At 42.1% G+C, this 20,841-nt stretch overlaps 1 protein-coding gene across 8 annotated transcripts in view; it reads right to left on the reverse strand.

Moving 5' to 3' along the window:
* The window catches only part of CDHR2 (cadherin related family member 2), a 60,281-nt gene that overhangs the window by 32,753 nt on the left and 6,687 nt on the right, over positions 1-20,841 (reverse strand). For 4 of the 8 annotated variants that reach the window (XM_042453481.1, XM_042453484.1, XM_042453482.1 and 1 more), the window contains 9 exons: positions 20,409-20,595; positions 14,000-14,064; positions 12,402-12,470; positions 10,169-10,308; positions 8,474-8,527; positions 7,712-7,801; positions 6,238-6,327; positions 3,440-3,565; positions 1,057-1,200 (listed from right to left, as the gene is read on the reverse strand). In XM_042453481.1, the coding sequence (XP_042309415.1) occupies positions 1,057-1,200; positions 3,440-3,565; positions 6,238-6,327; positions 7,712-7,801; positions 8,474-8,527; positions 10,169-10,308; positions 12,402-12,470; positions 14,000-14,045 (759 nt within the window). In that variant the 5' untranslated portion in view covers positions 14,046-14,064; positions 20,409-20,595. Of the gene's footprint in view, positions 1-1,056; positions 1,201-3,439; positions 3,566-6,237; positions 6,328-7,711; positions 7,802-8,473; positions 8,528-10,168; positions 10,309-12,401; positions 12,471-13,999; positions 14,065-16,342; positions 16,435-18,327; positions 18,403-20,408; positions 20,596-20,841 lie in introns of those variants that run through there. The other 4 variants (XM_042453480.1, XM_042453478.1, XM_042453485.1 and 1 more) reach the window with 3 other exon arrangements.

The raw sequence follows: 20,841 nt of genomic DNA on the forward strand, positions 1-20,841 counted from the left end.
TGGTTATCTGACAAGACACGCCATAAGAACTCATTGGATTCTTATGGAGTGGCAATAGATGTAGCAAAGAACTCTTTCTATGCTACACGAATTGCATCAGCAGAGTCTCGTCCAGATGAGCTATTCAGGGTGGTTAAAGACTTAACCCAGCTGCCTCCCACCCTGAACCCTTTATTAGAACCAACATTGACTATGATCCTTCTTAATTATCTCAAGATATATGAAGAAATATTGTTAATGTAGAAGAACTAAGATAGAAATAAGATTGGATGTAATTTATTTTATACCATTGCTGATTTGTTTATTTCAGCCTCTAAACATATGTTCATAAATTATTTAAGAGAAAAAGAGTAAAAAACAAAAGCAGTAGTAAACAACAAACAAAATCACAAAAGAAAGCTAAATTTTAATTAAAATAACCTCTTGTGGAAACAGAATATTTCTTTTGGTTGTTGTAGACGGAGGAAGTTGGAGGTAGACCAGTCTCCAACATCTAGTTATTTTAGAATACTCAAAGACTAGATTAATATCAACTTCCCATAGAACATTCACTGCCATGGCCCCCACGTTATGAAACAACTTACCAAAGGAAATCCATCTTATGACCACTTTAGATGCCTTCAAGAAGGCACTAAAGATGGATCTCTTCAGGCGGGCATACCCACCCGACCATCTGTAAAGAAATGGAGGAAATCCCACTTCTGATAGGAACAGCACATTGTAACTGCTGTTTTTATTAGTATTGTTGATTCAAGTTTTAACTGATTATTTTTTATAATATGTATTTTAGATACCATTGTATTGTATGTGGTTTTATGGTTGTAATCCCACCTCGATCCAGTGGGAGAAGCAGGAAAATATTATTATTATTATTATTATTATTATTATTAGTGCACAACATGCAGCCAAATACACACACATTAAGTAATAATTTAATGAAACATCATACAATGCCCACCCTACAAAAGGCTATGATATTGCAACTTTGCTATAGCAGAAGCTCAAGATTTTTGTAATCTGTAGGTAAACTCAGAGAGAGCCAAATATATTCCTTACCGGTGAGCAGTCCTCTGGTACTGAGCCTATGTATGGCTCTCCCAAGAACTGAGGGTCCAGGTCAGCCACATCAACAACTGTCACAGACAGATAGGCTGTGTTGTTCTGATAGATAAATGTACCATTCAGTAATCCCCCACCATCCTGTAGATTTAAAACAAACAAACATGAGCTTCTTGCCACTCTTCACCTTTCCCAGGACGGCAAGTTACAGGGATCTGAGGGACAGTTTTCATCCCCCCCAGGCCATGTCATGGGTAGACCCACCTCCAGAAACCAAAACCAGAAGTCCATTCCAGTTTCATACTAGTGCCCCCTTGATGTGTGTGTAGAAAAAGGCATAGGAGGCCTTCCTTATTTTGAAGGAGGTTGTTGGTCCTGGAGGCTTCCAAAAGTTGCAAATCTTGCATGTGTGGGTGTGGGTGTGGGTGTGGGTGTGAAAAAGAGAGAGAGAGAGATGGACAGTAAGGAACATAGAGAACAGATAGGGGCCCAAGCTGACTGTGTGAAACATGTTGCCTACCTGACCTACACAATAAAAATACCCGCTCCATTGAAATATTGTAATAATAAGCACCTAAATCTGATGTATCTCAACAGTGCCATCTAGAGTGTTTGAGATTTCACATTCCTGAGAGGAAGCCTAAATAAGCATATATCCTGGTTTTTGTCTCTAAATAAACAAACAAAAATTAAACAGGAGGTAGACCTGGCTTCTAAATAATTTTCCAGGTAGCTGGTAGGATCATTGACACCAGGAAAGGGGCATATTGCACCTCTAGACAAAAAAAATGGTCTGCCTTTGGCTAGAGATTGGTTTTTGCTGGCCTTAGCCGCCTACAAACATGTGCAGGTTCATCCACAGTTTATTTCTAGGAACCACCTAAATCAAGAGTCTAAATATGTTCCCTCTCAGACCTCTTTCTCTGCAGAAGAACTCTGCACAAGCTCTGAAATTCACCAGTTAAATTTTAATTGAAATTCTGTGTATATATTGGTGCCTTCTCTTGATTTCCTCGTTCTCCCCCTTTTAAAAAAATGTTTTTCTTTATTTTTAAATTATATACTTGTCTTTGTTTTAAAAGGAGATTTCCAATGAAAATTGTCCCATATGTAGGAACTATATTCTTGCTAACCTCCTCATTGAGTTCTTGGGTATTTTTATAAGCTTTTATTGAGTTCTGTCTTATATAAGCTTTGGAAAATGTAAAACTAATGCCTTTTTTCCTTTGCTTTTTTTCTAGAAATGAGTAAAGGGGGGGGGGACTTCAGCAACAGGATTCAGTAAAGTCCTAAATTCAATTGCTAGTCTCTGCTAGAGAGGTTCCATTTAATCAACTGCTGAATGGTAAGATAAAATGTATATAAATCCCATTGAGTCTGTGGATCAGCGCTAGCTGCCAGTAGCAAATGGTTGAATAGTCTAGAATATTATGACCAAGATCAGCCTGTGATGTCATTCATTCCCTTTAGGAGAATCTTAAATAAATAAATAAATAAATAAATAAAGTTTGCCAGTTTGTCCCATCCCCATCCATAACAGGGACAATTTGCCCAACCCCTAGAGAGCCCTCTTTATAGAATATTGTTCACACATTAAAGATAAAATTCCTCCTGGCAGGCAACCACTTTCTTTTGACTTTTAGAAATGAAATTGTTAGTTGTATTAAATGCAAATACTGCATATGAATCATCTAATGCAACTAAAAAGGTAGAAAACCAAAAGGCAAGGGCATGAAAGCACTGCTAAAAATAGCTACTGATGTACTACTTACAATGTAAATCTTATTCCTTGAAAAGACAATTTGGTTAATTCAGTGCTTGAATTATGAGAGAGATGGTAAGGAAGCCATTGATGAAATACATAAGTCTCAACCCTAGCTTCCTCCAACTTCAGCCAAATCATATCCCAATAGTTTTCAAAAACACTACTTAAGAGGGGCATCAGAAAAAGTAAGGGTGGACCAGAAGCCCTTTTGCCCCCATGTAATTTGAAGAGTTGTTCAATGGATGCCACTAGAGGCCACTGTCCTGCCCATAGTAGCTAGCACTCTCTCTTGTTCTGGACATACAGTGGGCCCTTGGCATCCCCTGAGGTTTAGTTCCAGGACCTCACCCCCATGGATACCAAAATCCATTTATGCTCAAGTCTCATTATATGACATAGGAAAATGGTGACTCTTATATAAAGTGGCAAAATCAAAGTTTCCTTTCTTTGAATATCTATAATATTAAATATATATGATATATATATAATATTTTCAAGCTGTGGATGATTGACTCCGTGGATACAGAAGGACAACTGTACTGCAAATATAGGAATAATTTATCTTCCCCTCTCTCTGAATCTTTTATTTTGTGCTTGTTACTGGCTGAGCCTCACCGTGGCTAGGATCTTAATCCGGTAAAAGGTGCTCTTGTTATTGTAGCTGAGAGAACCATTCAACACCACAGTGCCATTGTAGAGGATGCTGAAGAGCTGGTGATTTTCCACATTGTTTGGATTGACCTGTAGATGATACAGAAGAAGTAAATGTGACAGAACACAATGAACAAACACTGTCTCGTGAAAGAGTTTATTTAGCAAAGTCCTACAGATGTTCTAGGCTTGCTGGTGAAAAATAATAACAATGCTCATTGATTTATCAGATATATTAATCCCCAATTAAAATACCTCTTCTGATATCTGGGCAGGCTAAGACACTTTCTAGATCAGAAATCCTAAACCTTTTTAGACCATTGAGTACATCTGGAATTTTGAGAGAATGCTCAGAATGGTTGCATATGACAGACATTCACAATATGACTATCTTGATTGGCACAAAGCACCTATTTCCCTAGGGCAAACTTGTGAGTCTGGGGCTGCTGCCACACTGCAGAATTAATGCAGACTGACATCATGGCTATGGAATCATGGGATTTCTAGTTTCTTGTGACACCTGAGCTCTCTGACAGAGAAGGCTAAATATCTCACAGAAATACAACTCCCAGAATTCCATAGCATTGAGCCATTGCAGTTAAAGAGCTGTCAAACTGCATTAATTCTGCAGTGTAGATGCAGCCCCTGAGAAAAGTAACCTGCCCAAAAATGAAAGTATGAGGTAGATTTGATCTAACATCCCAAACTCTTTTGGGGCCATAGTGTTTCAACAGTGACTTCACTAAAGGCAAACAGCCAAGTATCAATGATAAGTAATCTGACTAAAAAAACTGGAACCAGTGTTTAAATGAAATCTGAGCCCAAATGCTAAATCACATATTTGCCACCACATTTCATGACAAAATATGTGTTCCACAGAAGGCTATCTGGTGAGGAAGAGCAGAGAAACCACACACAGGGAGAAAACACATATCACACCATTGTACACAAACAGCCTAGCTAATACACACACAGGCCATTATCAGATGAGTCTGGAACTGGGGCTCTTCAGCACTGGGCGGTTCGAATTCACGTTATATCGCACAATACCATCATCCCAGCATTCGAATGGCCCAATCCGAACTCACGTGAATGCGCCAGTGCCGAACTGAATGTACTGGCTCCTCTTTTTGGAGCGTGTTGGCCAGTGCGCTGATAAGGGGATTGGCAATATACTGGATTGGGGCTCTGTTCGATCTCATGGCGAATGGCTCTGGTGTGACCACCCAGTCCTGAATTCCATCGCAAGACCCCCAGATTCCAATTTTAACTTCCGGTGGGTCTTTCCTCTTGCCGGTTTCCAGGGAAGGGGGGGGGGGCGGTTCCAGCGGCCTCCTCCTCTCCTCCCGGCTTGGGAGCCAGCATAAGCGCATCCCAAGAAGGGAAGAGGCGCGGGGGGCCGCTGGAATCGTGGTTCCGCACAGCCTCCTCCTCCTCCCCGGCTTGGGAGCCAGCATAAGCTGCATCCCAAAAACGGAAGAGGCGCGGGGGGCCGCTGGAATCGTGGTTCCGACAGCCTCCTCCTCCTCCTCCCGGCTTGGGAGCCAGCATAGCTGCATCCCAAGAAGGGAAGGGCGCGGGGGGCCGCTGGAATCGTGTTCCGACAGCCTCCTCCTCTCCTCCCGGCTTGGGAGGCAGCATAAGCTGCATCCCAAGAGGGAAAGAGCGGCGGGAGCCGCTGGAACGGCGGCGATCGCCGCGATTCTACGGCCCCGCGCCTGTTCCCTCTTGGGATGTGCAGCTTTGCTGGCTCCCAAGCCGGGAGGAGGAGGAGGAAAAAGCATCCCCATTTACTTAATGGCCATCCAGCCTCTTTGAGCCGCTGGAACTGGTCCCCCCCCCCCCAGAAATACATATTTCACACCTCACCACACAACACACCGTAGACACCGGGCATTGCTAATTTGTTGCAGGGAGGTACTGTTAACGTTAAAACCAAGCAGGAATGTAGAGGAAACAGAGGGAATGTAGAGAGGGCAGTTGTATCGCGATTGTTAATGTGCATGAGCTGGCTCTCCAGCTGTTTACCGGGCTGTCATGACGTGACCTCCCCTTTCACCCCGGAAGCGTTAAGGTCGCAACCCATGCAGGGCACCACTGGCATGTGCGAGGGGGCCGATACGAATCGGCCAATCCTCATGTTGGCACCCGTGTGACCAAACATTCTGCACGAATGCACTTCGCGCGATGCGTATTGGCCAATTTGAATCCTGCCAATTCGGAGGGGCTCCAAGGTATGATGGTATTGTGCGAAATAACGTGAATTCGAACCGCCCAGTGCTGAAGACCCCCAGTTCCAGACTCATCTGATAAGGGCCACAGTTACATGTGGCCACACACAAATACCCCAGAGAAAGCAAACATATCATACAGGAAAAACACTCTATTCACTCCTTCCCATCCACTCCCTTGGCCTTTCCGAATGTTCCCCTTCTCCATACATTTTTCTTTATTAGGAGGAGATGCTGGGCACACTATATTAATTTATCAAAATTTATTAAAATACTTAATATCCTTCCTCATATTTGAAGATCTCAGAATGAAGTGCTGGGCTCCACCCTGCTACTGTTTTTCCCCCTAAATATTTCTCCATGGACCATGTGGAGCACAAAGGCATTATTGGAAACCAAGATGGCACCTGAGAGGCAAGAAGCCTAGACAGTGTCATGGGATTCATGGGTGCTACACTGGAGACTTCTGCACCAGTGCATTTGCCATAAAGCGGCTGTTACTTACTGCTCACTCTACCATGCAACACTCACTTCTTCAATGGAATAGTATACCCGGCCGGCATTTGCGCTGTCATCATCCACTGCCACAACTCTAAAGATTGGGGAGCCAACTGGTGTATTCTGAAACACAGAGGAGAGGTCAAACCAGTTTTGAGAACAGTTGAGTGAGTGGGGGGAGATAATAGGAGCCATCACCCTGAAAGCAGATCCACTAAGTTCAGCAACTTGTCATTGCTATGTGTCTTGAAACTGACACTGATTTATGGCAACATATCATGGGTTTTCCTTGGTAGGATTTATTAATAGGTTTGCCATTGCTTTCCTCTTAGACTTTTGAGAGAGATGACTTGCCCAATGGGTTTTCACAGCTGAGCAAAGATTTGAAACCTGATCTTCTGGAGGCCTAATCCAACACTCAGATTACTACATCATTTTTAAACAATTGGACTGGGACATTGGAGATATTTGTTCTTATTCTCAAGATCCAGTGGAGGAGAGCCACGCATGCTGCCTTGAGTCCATTAGAGGAAAGCTGGACCTGCTACTTGGTGTCTGCTCCATGCACTAGTACATTGCACGAGTAGGTTGAAAGAGCTATCATGGTGCTGCTAATATTTATACTTATTGACCACCACCACAATCCCATCAATTCTCTAGGGAGTCGAGGCAGCTAAATTCCAGCATGGCACTGTGCATTTAACATACCATACAGTTAGACCCTAAAACAACCTAACTGCGCTACTGAGAACACACTATGAGATTCTAGCAGATCACGAGTTGTTACTGCTTCAGTTTAGATGTTTCTAGATCTTTCCTTGCTTATACAGGTAGTAGTAATTTCTGATTTCCATTGAAGGGATAACTCATAAGAATGCAGCCTCCTTCCTTCATTTCTTATTCCCAACAGCCAAAGAAATGCTGTGGTAAAATACCAAACAGTGGGATTATACATTGTTGCTGCTAACCAAATTTGGTAGGAAGCAGAGCTTCTCAGTATCAACATGCAGGACAGGGTTGTCACAGCTACAATACTTTATGTATTGGTTGTAATATCACAGAGAATGGACCAATCCACCCAGAAAGCTCAGATTCCTTAAATAAGAAAAAGGAGTGCTTCCATTAAAAAAAAAAAAAGTGCTGGAATACCAAGGTCCACCAAGAGAAGCCACATACAAAATGGTAGTTCTGGGAACATAACCAATTATGTACCAAAACCATGATCCAGAGTATGGCACAATTTGCACACACAAAAACAAGTATGTATGCAACTTATTAAAGAACAGACCTCTAAAAATGTCTATTCCTAAATATTTGGAAGTTGGAGAGCCTTCCTGATCAACTGCAAATAATCTAGACATCAATCAGTATATCCCACTCCTCTTTCTGCCTATCCCTGCCTTAACCTATAGCATGGCTGGGATGTTCACATGGAGAAGATACAGTGTCGTGAAGAAGAGAAGTCTGTAGAACAACTCTTGGAATGAAATCAGGTGGGCTCAGATACCTCAGGGACATCTGTGAAATAGGGTTCATCCTGGAAGATTGGCTTGTTGTCATTCCGGTCTGTAACAATGATTGTGAGTTTTTTATAAACCTGTTGAGGAAAGAGAATACTGATGTCAGCGACTAGGCAGATGGGCTCCAGCATCCCAGACAGGGACGTAGCCAAGGGGGGGGGTTCTTGGGGTCAGGACCCCCCATTAGAAAAATGAATGGTGTGTGCTGCTGCGCCGCCGCACCCAAGCCTCATTATAATGGTGGCACTTAATCTGGACCCTCCCCTTCCTAAAATCCTAGCTACGTCCCTGTCCCAGAGTTGCACCAAAGAACTGAGGAAGGCTAAGTTAAAGGAACATGGGAGCCAGATACAAAGGACAGAGCATCTCTATTTTTAAGAGTTGTGTAAAAAGAAAAAAAATCAGCTTGTACAGAACATAATGGAGGGCTGAGGAAAGCAGCAAGAACACAAATCCCCTCAGCAAAACAACAGCTGAAGGCACAGGAGTTCTATCTACTTTTGCATCTGGTTACCCTATGTAAGGCTACACACTGAGCCTGCCCTGATTTCCAGAACATGAGCTGAGCCATCAGTTGGGTTTAGCAAGGGAGTGATTTGGTCAATCTTGGCTTAATCCAGCTACAGCTACATCTAATTGAAAACCAGAGAGGCTGCTCATCCCTTCTTACTTGAGAGGCGATGGGAGAACTCTACCCCATGTATATCACCACCACCACCATCTCCCCCCCAGAAGGTTTCCTGACTTACCATTACATTCTTATTGTCTGTCACTCCAGCATCCACAAGAAAAGTTTTTGTTTCCTGGAAGAAAAAATGCAAATCAGAAGCATTTTGATGAAGTGTCGTGACAACACCTTTCCTCCTATCAATATACCTCTTCCTCATAACCAGATTGGCTTGAGATCTCTCTCTCTCTCTCTCTCTCTCTCTCTCTCTCTCTCTCTCTCTTTTTTCCAAATCTAAAAGAAACAGGGAATTCTTATCTATTGATTGCCTCACATTTGTCCATTTCCTATCCTGTTGAGGGATCAACTAAACTAATTGTGTCACTGATCAAATGATTTGCCATAACTCTTGGGCCTGATTATAATTAAAGTAACATCCAGTATCAACTCAGACCTGCTTGTATGTCACTCTATGGCGGGTTACAAACTGCCATAAAATACGTATTGACTACGTATTAGGGTTAGGAAGGGGCAGTGCTTCCGCACCCCCCTAACCCTAGTACATAGTCAATACGTATAATATGGCGGCGGCCGTTCCACACGGCCGCCGCCATATTGATGTAGCAGGCGCTGTGCGTTCGCATGTCACGCAGTGCTTATGACGTCGCGAGTGCGCCATTGGTGCCTCACGGCGTCATAACCACGCCGCAGGAAGAAGCTCCATTTTGGAGCTTCTTTTTTGCTCCACGAGGGAGTCGCGCAGTTTGGCTGCTGCAGCTCCCTCGCGGAGCAAACAGCAGCGGCGGTATGTAATGCTCCAATATGTCTCATACAGATTTTCCCTAGGAATCCTCATGTCCATTTACAGACCATGGCAGTAAGTGGTTACAAATAATTACTTGTAATTAATTCCTTTCTCCAAAAATTAGACTATAACTAAGTAACACTGTATTTAAAGTTTTCTTTTTCAAGTAAAAGGGTAACTTTTTAGTTACTCTAATAGCTATAGGGGAAGAGGAATGCTATGATTCAACTGTTGGCTCGTGTTGCATGTCATGCTGCTGCCTCCTGCTTGGTTGTGCTTTTTGAGGAGACAATGAGGTGAACAAAAGGAAAGTTTTGTTTTGTATCAGACACCAACAGTGTGTAGTATTTAGAGAGTTTTTTTTAAAAAAAAATAACTAAAAGAAACATGAAAGCAAAACTACTTTTTCAAACACTGCAGTTAATGATGGTAACAAACTTTTATGGTAACAATATCAAGGCTCTTCTTATTTTAAGCTGCAGCTGTAACTGATTAATTACTTTAAAAAGCTTTCTCAGCTCTTTCCAGGCTGTATCTACACTGTAGAAATAATACAGTTTGATAACATGCTACCTGTCATGGTTCAGTGCCATGGAATCTTGGGATCTGTAGGCATCAGAACTCTCTGACAGGGGAGGCTAAATATCTCACAAAACTACAAATCCCAGGATTCCATAGCATTAAGCAGTTTAAAGTGGTGTTAAACTGCACTACTTCTGTAGTGCAGATGCAGCCCACTCCTACCTATTGGCAGGATTCAGAAAGTATAGAAACAGTCATGCAAAGAATGTTTGACTGATACCAATATTAGAAAAAGGAACAGGAGTTTCAACACATCATGGTTTATCTTGACTACACTGATACAACAAATGCACCAAATACAAAAGCTCTGTTATAAACTGTTCAGATGGAAGAAAGCTTGCTGTTTTGCCCATGCTTGATAAATTCCTTCATCATCCTTATCATCCTTACCTCATAATCCAGTTTTCGATTCAATGTCACATTGCCTGTTCTGTGGTCAACAGCAAAGTAGTAGGCATTGTCACCCTCTATGGTATAGTACAGCTCATCATGATCAGCATCCACAGCCACGAGCTTAAAAACCCAGGCTCCTGCAATAAGAAAGCAGGGAGGAGAAGAGGGATTAATGAGGCTAAGGGGGCATTAACATTCTTTTTTGTTTGTTCGTTCTGAGGAGATGCAGATTGCCACACTGATGCATATCAGTTTTGTTTTGGGTTCTCGTAATTGTAACACCTTTGTTAGGAATTTATCGAGATACTATGTAACTTTAAGAAAGCAGATTTTATCACATTTTTCTGTCACCAGGGAGTATGCAGCCTGTTTGTAAGCTGAGCTTCTGCCACATCTTTCCAAGATGCAAGAAGAGCCCAGAGAAGCCCAGGTTGCAAATGGGCTGCTTATTCCCCAGCAACAGGGTAATGCAATAAGATCTACTTTTTTAAAGTTACAACCCACATCTATCATGAGAGCAAAGCCAATGTGATAAACTCCTTATTCATACATGCCATCGTTTTGGGATAAAATGAAGCCGCCTCCATTCCCTTGAACAATACAGTAATCCAAATCAATTTGAAAGCTTATTCACACTGCCAAAGATCCAGATCGATGCAGATCTTTCAGAAAAACATGGAGAAAAAACTGGTATTGAATATCCCAGGTTAAGTAGAAGTTTTGCCAGCTCCCCCCAAAGTCAGTCGAGTGCATTCTGGATCTGTTTGAACAACAAGGATTCAACCCAGATTCATCCCAGATTATTTTTTAAGTGTAAATGGGGCCAGGTAATAATGTTCAATCATCCTTATGATAGCCACCTTTTCTCTCTGACACAAAGGTTTGACCCTACCACACAAAGATGGCCCTACCAATCATGTCCCACCAATTTTTTATTTTGGATTTGGAAAATGTATGATTTAATAGAAATGGACAAGTTAATTCACTTAATTAAATTTAATTCTTCCAGGAAAATTTGAAGAGGAAGGGAATCTGGTGATGAAATCTTTTGATAAGATTCAAAGTCAAAACCTCTACCAATAAATAAATAGGGGGGGAAATGATAAAATTCCATTCTTGATAATAAAAATCTAGGATAAAATAAGTTTACTCTGTATGCTTATTGGAAATATCAGAATTGTTTATTTATATTTTAAGCTTTGTCTTATGGTAAAGTGAAATAGTCAAAAGTTTAGAAATCAAAGTGTCTGTGAAATTAATTACCTGAACACTGGATAGAAAATTTTATTAAATTAATTTTCCAACTTTTCTTTCACCACTTCCTGCATTGAAATAAATATAATGTGATAAGTTCTACAGGATTCTATAAAATTTATGTATAAATAAGGAGTTAAAACTGATAAGGAAGGATATCTCCAGGACACCAGGTTTTGGAAGTCTTTATTTTAAATTTTCTGTAGTGGTGCAGTTTGTATGATGTATGGTTTATCGTTCTATATATTGTAAACTGTAAACTGTATTTTATTTATTGCATGCTGTGTATGCTGAGAAATGTGTAATGTTTTCTTTGTTTGTTTGCTATGTTTTCTAATATAGACTTTTTACAAAAACCAAGATGGCCCTACCATTGGGTAGTGTGAGGCAAATAACTATTTGTTATGATTGGATCTTTATTGCCAGGAAGGGGAGAGATACTTTGCAATGTTCTGTCTTGGGTACAAAAATAACTTCACTGGCAATTTGCCTTTTGGAGCAATCTGTGTGATTTCCTGTTTGTCTCAGGCAGCAAATGTCTTGGCTGAACCCTGATGACATGCCATTCCTATCAGGTCATACCTCACCTAGGGGAAACAGTCTCAAAACACTTCCAGGTTCCTTCATCTCCCTGCTCATCCTAGCCCTTTCCTTGGCCTCAGTATGAATTTTAAAAATATGATCTGTAAATCTCTCTCTCCCTCTCTCTGTTCCCATAGGAACATGCAAGCGAAGGGCATATACATAAACTTCTCAAAGTCTTGTGCAAGCTAGTGGTCCTCATACATGAGGAATTACAAGTTACATCATTCCCAAACTGCACACTGCCTGGGGATACTGGTAGTAATGTAGTAGTGCTGCATCTCTTGGTTGCCAGTTTAGGGAAGGCTGTCCAGATGCTGTTCCAGAAATGCATGGCAACTTTTTTTGGCCTTTTTCTCTTGTATTCTGAGTCAACACTCCTTCCTTCACTCACTCAAGGGCATGTCCTCCGGCAGGGTGAAGGAGCTGTTCATGTCAAACCGTGGTGCTGTATTCCCTGATGCTGCAAAGAAAACAGTTGGGTAGGATTATTATTTCTCCAAGGAGCCAAAGGGCATGTCTACACAGGTCAATTACACTAGTTTTCCTCTGCCCTCACCACAACACAGGGCCAAATCCCTGATTCAAGTGCAAACTGTCTTCACCAGGGAAGGTCAGTTCTGCAACGAATCAGCCCCATCCCTCTCTAAATTGGATTACAGAAATTCACCTTTTGCTCTAGATTTTGCAGGAAAGTCCAAAGCACTCCAAAGTGATGCCAGGTGGTTGTTTACACATGGATCCCACTGTGCTCTCCCCCACCATCACTGCTGGCATGAGTCCCTCTCTCTGAGGTCACAATGAGGCACCCAGACATGTGATCGATGCTGGGTGCCTCATTTCTGACCCTCAGAGGCAGCAAATCACAGAGGTGACTGGCAGTGTGCAGTGTGTATAAACAGCCACCTGAGTGCAGAGGTAATGGGAGTAATCCAGGGCAGTTCCAGGGCCAGAATACTCCAGGAGCAGCTCAGAGTATTATGGCTGGTGTAGACAAGCTCAAAAATAACTCCACATTCCTCAGTTCCCCATCTTCCGCTTTCTGTATTGTTCCCATGGCAACTTCAGGGAGTTGGACTAGATGGCCCTTGTGGTCTCTTCCAGCTCTATGATTCTATGGTCCAAAACACACTGTAGAAATAATCCAGTTTCAGACCATTTTAACTGCCCTGGCTCAGTGCAAGGAAATCCTGGGAATTGTAGTTTAATGTGGCATGAGAGATCACTGACAGAGAAGGCCAAATGTTTCACAAAACTACAGTTCCCAGAATTCACTAGCATTGAGCCAGGGCAGTTAAAGAGGTTTCAAACTGGATTATTTTTGCAGTGTGTTTTGGACCTATGATTCTCTGTAGGCTACAGCCTACCATCATAGTCATTAGCTCTACATTATGAAGTAACTAATAGTGCACAACAATGTTGCTCTAGTCTCAGCTAGCCAAGTATTTCAAAATATGCAGTCTTGTTCTTTTAGGGTTGTTGTTCCTATCTATTCCAGACTTGAGACTTTTACAGTCATGCAGTTTCATGGGCTGCAAAGCAGATTTCAATTCTCTACGACAGCTTCCTGGGCTGCAAAGTAGAGCCCCCTGGACTTTAAAAAGCCTCTTTTCTCAGATCACAGATTGGAGATAAAAGACTATGGTCCAAAACACATGCAGATAATCCAGTTTGGGACCGCTTTAACTGCCCTGGCTCAGTACTAGGTTCTGGGAACTATAGTTTTGTGAGACATTTAACTTTCTCTGTCAGAGAGCTCTGATGCCAGAATAAACTACAATTCGCAGAATTCCCTAGAACTGAACCAGGGCAGTTAAAGCGGTCGCAAACTGGATTATTTCTACAGTGTGTTTTGGACCTATGTTTGCAGGATACATGGGAAATCAACATGGCCGCATTTTGACCCCTGGGCTGGAGATGCCTTATCTCTGCTGTACGGTTCTCCACACAAATGGCTTGAAAAAAAATAGTCTTCATCATGGAAATTCTTACCTTCTGCCAGGAATATGCAGAGAAGTGTCCCTGTGAGCCAAAGCATCCTGCTAAGGCCAAAGCACCTATGTACAATATATAGAAGAAAGAAGAGTCAGGAATCTGCCAAGATAAACTTGCCCTCCCACCCACTCATTGAGCATTTTGGGATATTGCCCATCACGAAATCATAGATCACAGAAATATTTTTCCATTTTAACTGCCATGGCTTCATCCTATGGAGTCCTGGGATTTGCAGTTTAGAGAGTGTTATTTGGAATACTCAGCCAAAGTACTAATGCTTCTCAAAACTGCAAATTCCAGGATTACATAGGAGGGAGCCATCATTGGACTATAATGGCATAGAGTGAAATGACCCATGGCTATAGAGATGTGCTTCCCTTGGGAAGCATCAGATATGTTCAGTATAAATACCCTTTGTGGGGAAAAGACACTCCCATTGAGATGAGAGGGAGCAACACTGTGGAAGTATGATATTTTATGGACTTGTTTATATTCCTGCCAAGCATGAAAAACTTTGTTCTGAGGGTGGTGACTAGATACAGGCTATATTACCATTAAGAGGCAATAAACCTTCTGCTGTCTATCATTGTTTTATCATGTAATAATAGGTGGGTGGCGGTCCATCCATACCCCATGGTTTCAGTTTCCTCTTATCAATTTAAACAGCACACCCAGGGCACAATAAGGATAGACTTAACAGAAGAAGAAGAGGCCAATGTACAGGCCTAAATAAACAGATGCCATGGAGATGGCCAGGCATCATATATTGATGCAAAATAGCAAAACAAATGAACAAACAAACCATGAAGGATTTTGCTGCTTTATATTTATTTTTAAAAATATCTTACATCAAATGAAAATTTCACAGAATTTTTAATAGCATTTGCCATGTGCCTTATTTGTATTCATCAGCCTCAACAGCAGAAACTGGGGGCATGTCTGTACAGGCCAATTACACTGCCCCCCTGCGCCTTCACTGTGATCTGTCCACATGAGGCTGGGCCCAAACTCAGATTTAAGTGTCTACTGTCTTCATGAGGGAAGGCCAGTTTTGCACTGACTCTGCCCTATACCTGACTAAACCACTTTTGTAAAAACTCATATTTGGCTCCAGATTTTGCTGAAAAATTCAGAGCACTCCTGAGCAAGGCCAGGCAGTTATTAACACATGTATTCCACTGTGCCACCTTGCACTGCACTGGCACTGCTGGTATGAGTTGCTCCCTCTGAGGTCACTACAAATCCATGACTTAATCTCTGTAATAATTAGTGGTATATAGTATATAGGCTTGGGTGAAGAATGTATGAGCAAGATCTCTGTTATGCGTTATTTCTTTGTTTAAAAAGGTTTTGGAATAGGTTTCTTCCTCTCATTAGGTCCTCATCTACCAGCACCGTGGACTTTGCTGGCTGAGGAGAACTGGATTGTAGTCCAGAAGCATCTCGAGAGCCACATATCCCACATCCCATGTTCTTCACATAATCAGTAAATTAAATTGATTCTGTGGCTGTAACAATTTATGTAAAAACAACTTTGAGACTTAATTGGTTCAGAAACTGGCTTCATTCTGGTCAAAGTTAAAACCTGGCTCTTTTTCATCCAAAGTTTAGTGGCCCAGAGACTATGTTTTACTTCTTCTCACCTACTATGTTGTGGGTTTCCATCTACTGCTTTTGTCCTGTTGAACTGTTTTTGGACCGTTTTCTTTGTTTTATTTATCTGTTTCCTACCCTAGGATTTCTGAATACAGGGAAAGATATAAGTAGTTGAACAAACAAATAAACTTTACAGGAAGTAGGGAAGACAATGAATTTCTGTCCTTGGGCTGACAGAGTAAAAACTGTGAAGAGAACTCTTGTACCTTTAATGGCTGTATAGAAGAGGAAATTTCAGAGGATATTATCTGTTTGCTGGGCAAGCAGCACCTGCTGAAATTCCCTTTTCTACACAACCACTGAAGGTGCAGGGGCCCTCTGCAGCCTTCAGACTGGCAACCTTATCTATTGCACTGGCCAGATGCAAGCACTGATTTACATGGATTCCTGCAGTAATGTGGGGCATTTAAGATGTCCTGCTACAGCCTTTAAATTGTGAGAACCGAATAAATTTTCATGGGTTCCCTGGCTGTCCATTGGCCAGAAAGCCCCTTGCTTCCTATTGTTGTTAGAGATCCTATCTATGATTCTATCCTGCATGGTGGGGGTTGGACTGGATGGCCCTTATGGTCTCCTCCAACTCTATGAGTTTATGATTCTATCCCTAATAAAGTCCCTCTCATCTCATGTCCCCCTGGTTATCACAGCACAACATAGATAGAGAGTGCCAAGTTTACCCCTTACCTCGTCTCATACGGGATCATGGGAACACCACTTGAGTCTGTTATAGGCACAGGAGATCTGAGTGCTTCCCTCAGACTTTGTCTCCTGCTGTAAATTAGCTGATCAATTATTAACTGAAATTAGTGGATGACGACTTCAGCCCAACTTCCTTGAATAGGAGTCTTCCTCTTTTTCATTTTCCTCCCTGTGGCTACTTGGGTATCTGTCAGTTCCAAAACATGCCCATGCTGTCATTCTGCCCAGGTGTTCTGGAAGGGACTCTCCAAACCACTGGCGCCACTTTTTTTTTTGCCTCCATTCCTAACACCTTTTCACATCTCAGGTCCTTCTCAGTTCCATGTCTCATCTTAGGCACTGGTCCAGTTGTCAGCTTGTGGACCTGTGGCCACCTCTGCCTATATGACAATGACTCATCAATGGTTGAAGTATTTTATTATGCTAGATGTTTTGGTAATATTAAGTCTGTTTAAAAGGGAATCAGATCAGATCTACTGATAGCGTTCACAATCATGATTAGGATTGCTTTCTCAAACCATCTGTCTGGGGATGAAGGGATTTGTAGCACAATAGGCACAGCATTTTGGAGAATAAACTGGAATCAACTATACAGAATTATAAATTGCCTCCTCTATGAAAACACCCATGTATAAGGCAGGATTTTCTTCAGAGATGTGCCTTTTCCATATGTTTGTTTATTTTATTTATATGCTGCCTTTCTCCCAGAGTAGACTCAAGGTGGTTTCTAGACATATTAAATTATAAATGTTTACAATAAATTTTAAAATTACCTCATAAAACACATTAAAATCAACCAAAAGTTTAAAAGATAAATAAAACATCTCCAATAAAAAGCCCTCTATTTATACATTAAAAGCCTATTTAAAAAGAAATATCTTTGTCTGCTGGTGGAAGGAGAGCAGAGAGAGGGCCAAGCCCAGCCTCCTGTGGGAGGGAGTTCCAGAGGGTGGGAGCAGCCACCAAAAAGGTTCTCTCCTGAGTCCTCACCAGATAAGCCTCTGATGGTGGCAGAACTGAGAGAAAGTCTTCCCCTGAAGATTTTAGAGCTCCAGGATGCCAGATTCCCACTCCAGACTGGAAATTGTTCCGATTTGGAAAGCACATTCCTGATTAATCCTTTGCCATCCTGTTCATTCAGTTTATTTTAAAATGTCCCACTTTCTCTCTCATCCTCACACTTCTCTCCTTTGTCATCAGCTTATTCCCATTGCTGCAAAGTCAAGTTTAAAGTGCAAACATAGTGTGCAATCAGTTAACTCAGCAGATATGAGAAGAAGGGAATCCCGCCCTTCTCAGTAGGCTCAGGCAAAGGCAAACTGCTGCAACCTATCCTAGCTTGTGTCTTCTTTGTCATCAATAACGTTTGCTGCCTTGACCATGCTCTGATGTTGCTCGGACACTTGTGTCCTGTTTTCATCTGTGAAATGTTGGAAGGCATGCTTTCCCCCCCTGGGCTGCATTTCTTTCCCTCCTATTGCTCTTCCCCTGCCCTTCCATGTTTTGACTTCAGACCTCCCAGACAAGGGAAGTGAGGAAAACCCCAAAGTGGTCATTTAAATTCAGGGTGGGAATCTGGCAGCCCTTCAGATATTGTTGGACTATATCTTCTATCTCCCCTTTGTTAGTACAGTCAATTGTGAAATGAGATTAAAGTTGTGGCCCAACAATATCTGTAGGACAGCATCTTCTCCCACCCTGCTTTAAACCCTGTAACATTTCTGATCACTGCAGAAGGGAGTTGTGCCATATACTGGTACTGTCTTGGTTTGCTACTTGGTTTGATCCTATGTGCCTTTCCACAGCTACTTGACAGAAATTCAAAAGAGACCCCTCTCTGTTTGGTTGCATCTCCATAAAGAGAAACATTGCACCTGCTGAATTTCTGCCTGCCTAGTAACTGTTCTGGGCTGAACAAGGTGACACAGCCTTAACCATGAGACAGGCAGGAGGAAAAGCTTCTGTCTTACCCCAGGCTCCCATGCTTGATCCTCCTCCCTCATGGTCCCTTTCCCGTTCAGGCCTTGTTTTTTGGGAAATCTGATTAGGCCAGGGAGACCTGCCTGTACCCTGGCAGGGTGGATGAGGCCTTTTCCTCGTGCCGTTGGTTTGTGCCTTTGACTTTGCAATGAAGTAGTTGACAAGCAAAAGGATTCATCAGACCGGGTCTGTGTGTGATGTGTATGTGTGTGTGCTGGGGGAGGGGAGGAAAGTGGCTGCAGCCTCCCCAATGACCTACTTATAGGAACAAATGAGGATTGTGCTCTCTCCACTGAGGCAGAAGATGAGTTAGGCCAGAGGAAGTGGGGGAAATTGTGCCAGCTCAGTGATGTGTTGTTTGGACTAGCAAGTGTACTGTCACTCCTATCACTGTGACAGCAAAGACAAGGAAGAGGACCCTCTACCAGTGGAAGAGGTATGCCAAGTCTGAAGAGAAAAGGTTTGTTGTGATTGCATTGCGGTTGCTTTGGGTGTCTTGTCGTAGCTTCTTGGTACCTACATTGAAGTTCAGAGGGCTTTCTCAGTTTTCCATAATGTTATTACATACCCTCCAACATTTCACATATGAAAACCAGGACGCATGTGGCCAAACAGCGTCAAAGTGTGGTCAAGATGGGGAGATTATTAACGAGGAAGAACATATAAGCTAGGAGAGTCTACAGCAATTTGCTTTTGCCTAACCCCACAGGGTAAGGTAAGATCTCATCCCTTCTCCTCTTCTCCCTGCTGAATCAATTGAGTGCAAACTGTTTGTGTGCCTTCAAGTTGTTTCTGACTTATGATGACCCTAAGACCATGGGTTTTCTTGGCAAGATTTGTTCAGAGGTTTGGTATTGCCTTCCTCCGAGGCTGAGAGTATGTGATTTGCCCAGTAGGTTTCATGACTGAGCTGGAAATTGAACCCTAGTCTCCAGAGTCCTAGTCAAACCATGGTTGCAATTTGAACTCAGTCTGTGGCAACTGGAATAACTGGAGTAAGATTACTTCCAGCCTACAGGAAGTCAGGAAGGGAGAGGACAGGAGGAAAGCCCCTTCCTGAGATCTCTTCCCGTCAAGCACAGCTGGAATCCCTAAACCTAAACACAGCCTTAGTCTCTGTGTAACTATTCACCACTTCTTATTTCCTTTATGCATCACCACGGCCAACATTTTGCTACCTAAAGCAAAGGAGCAAATGACTCCTGCAGCCACTCAAGTCAAAGTGCATAGTACTGTAAGCCAAGCTTGTTATTGTGACATGAGAGACAGAAAAACCCACAAACCCATCCTCACTGGAAGTAAAAACAAAATAATGACAAATTAAATAGCTAACAATTTGCTGGGCTTTCATGGCATTCAGATTCTGCTGGATGAGGTTGCCCTTCCACTCTTCCCTGTCATAGGGCTAAACCTATCTATCAGTGAAGATCACACAGTTATTGGTAGCTATTTCCTCAGCTTTCCTTTCTTTATCAAAATAATTTATGTATTCAAAGAAATTGAGAGGTATTCCTCTTTCTCTTCCTTGCCTAACTCTCCGATGCAGCAGGAGCTACCTGGGAACAATCCAGCTGTGTATAACTAGTTACTGATAAGTTCATCAGTAGTGTGTCACCTCTAGCCATTTTGTCACCAGCATGTATGTGTACATAGCAGAGATATGACCTATGCTGTTATGTATGTTAATGCTGTTGTTTCTCTTGAATATTATGCGGTTACTTTGTGTATACACCGTTTTGGAGGAAAACCTCTCATGGCCATGGCTGGTTTTCTACCTAGTTCTCAAAGAGCTTACTCTTGAATTTCCATGCTGTGACATCCTCCTGCTCACCTTCCCTGTGATCTTGATGGTCTAGAGATCTGCATAGGATTGCTGTCATGACTGTGGTTGGAGGAAGTGTCAATGAAGTAACAGGGATAATTCCATGCAAACAGAATGAGCCAGAACTTGTGAAAGTTTGCTGTCCCCCCCCCCCCTCAAATACAACTGATCATATTGGCTTGGGGAACGTGGAATTCTGGGAGCTACAGCCCCCAAAAGGAAGATTTTCCCCCCAAGCTCTAAGGTTACCGTGATCAATCCAATGTTTTTTCCCAGCAGGAATTTTATGACATTCAGATTCCAACAGCAGCAATGCACACATTAACTTTAGAGCGAATGGGTCATCATTGATTATTCCAACTGAGCTGTAGCTGACAAGGAAAGAAGCCATTGAAAAGTGTCTCAATTGCATTCTGTGAAAGACCGAACCTTTGGCCTGAAAGTTAAACAGAAAAAAGCAATGCACTCAGTGATATGAAGAGCTTCCCATTTATGGCACATCCTGAGACTTTTTATATAAAACCAACAACACAGAATACATTTTCTATTTGGATTTATCAATTTATTTTTATTAGACTTAAAAAGAAATGACTACAAAGAAGAGAAACAGAAAAGAATGAAACAGAGAGAAAAAAGAAAGAAACACATAAGATATGGACAAGATCTAGGCATATACATTGAT

Source organism: Sceloporus undulatus, chromosome 2 (genome assembly GCF_019175285.1).
Source record: "Sceloporus undulatus isolate JIND9_A2432 ecotype Alabama chromosome 2, SceUnd_v1.1, whole genome shotgun sequence".
In the NCBI taxonomy this organism is placed as follows: Eukaryota; Metazoa; Chordata; class Lepidosauria; order Squamata; family Phrynosomatidae; genus Sceloporus; species Sceloporus undulatus.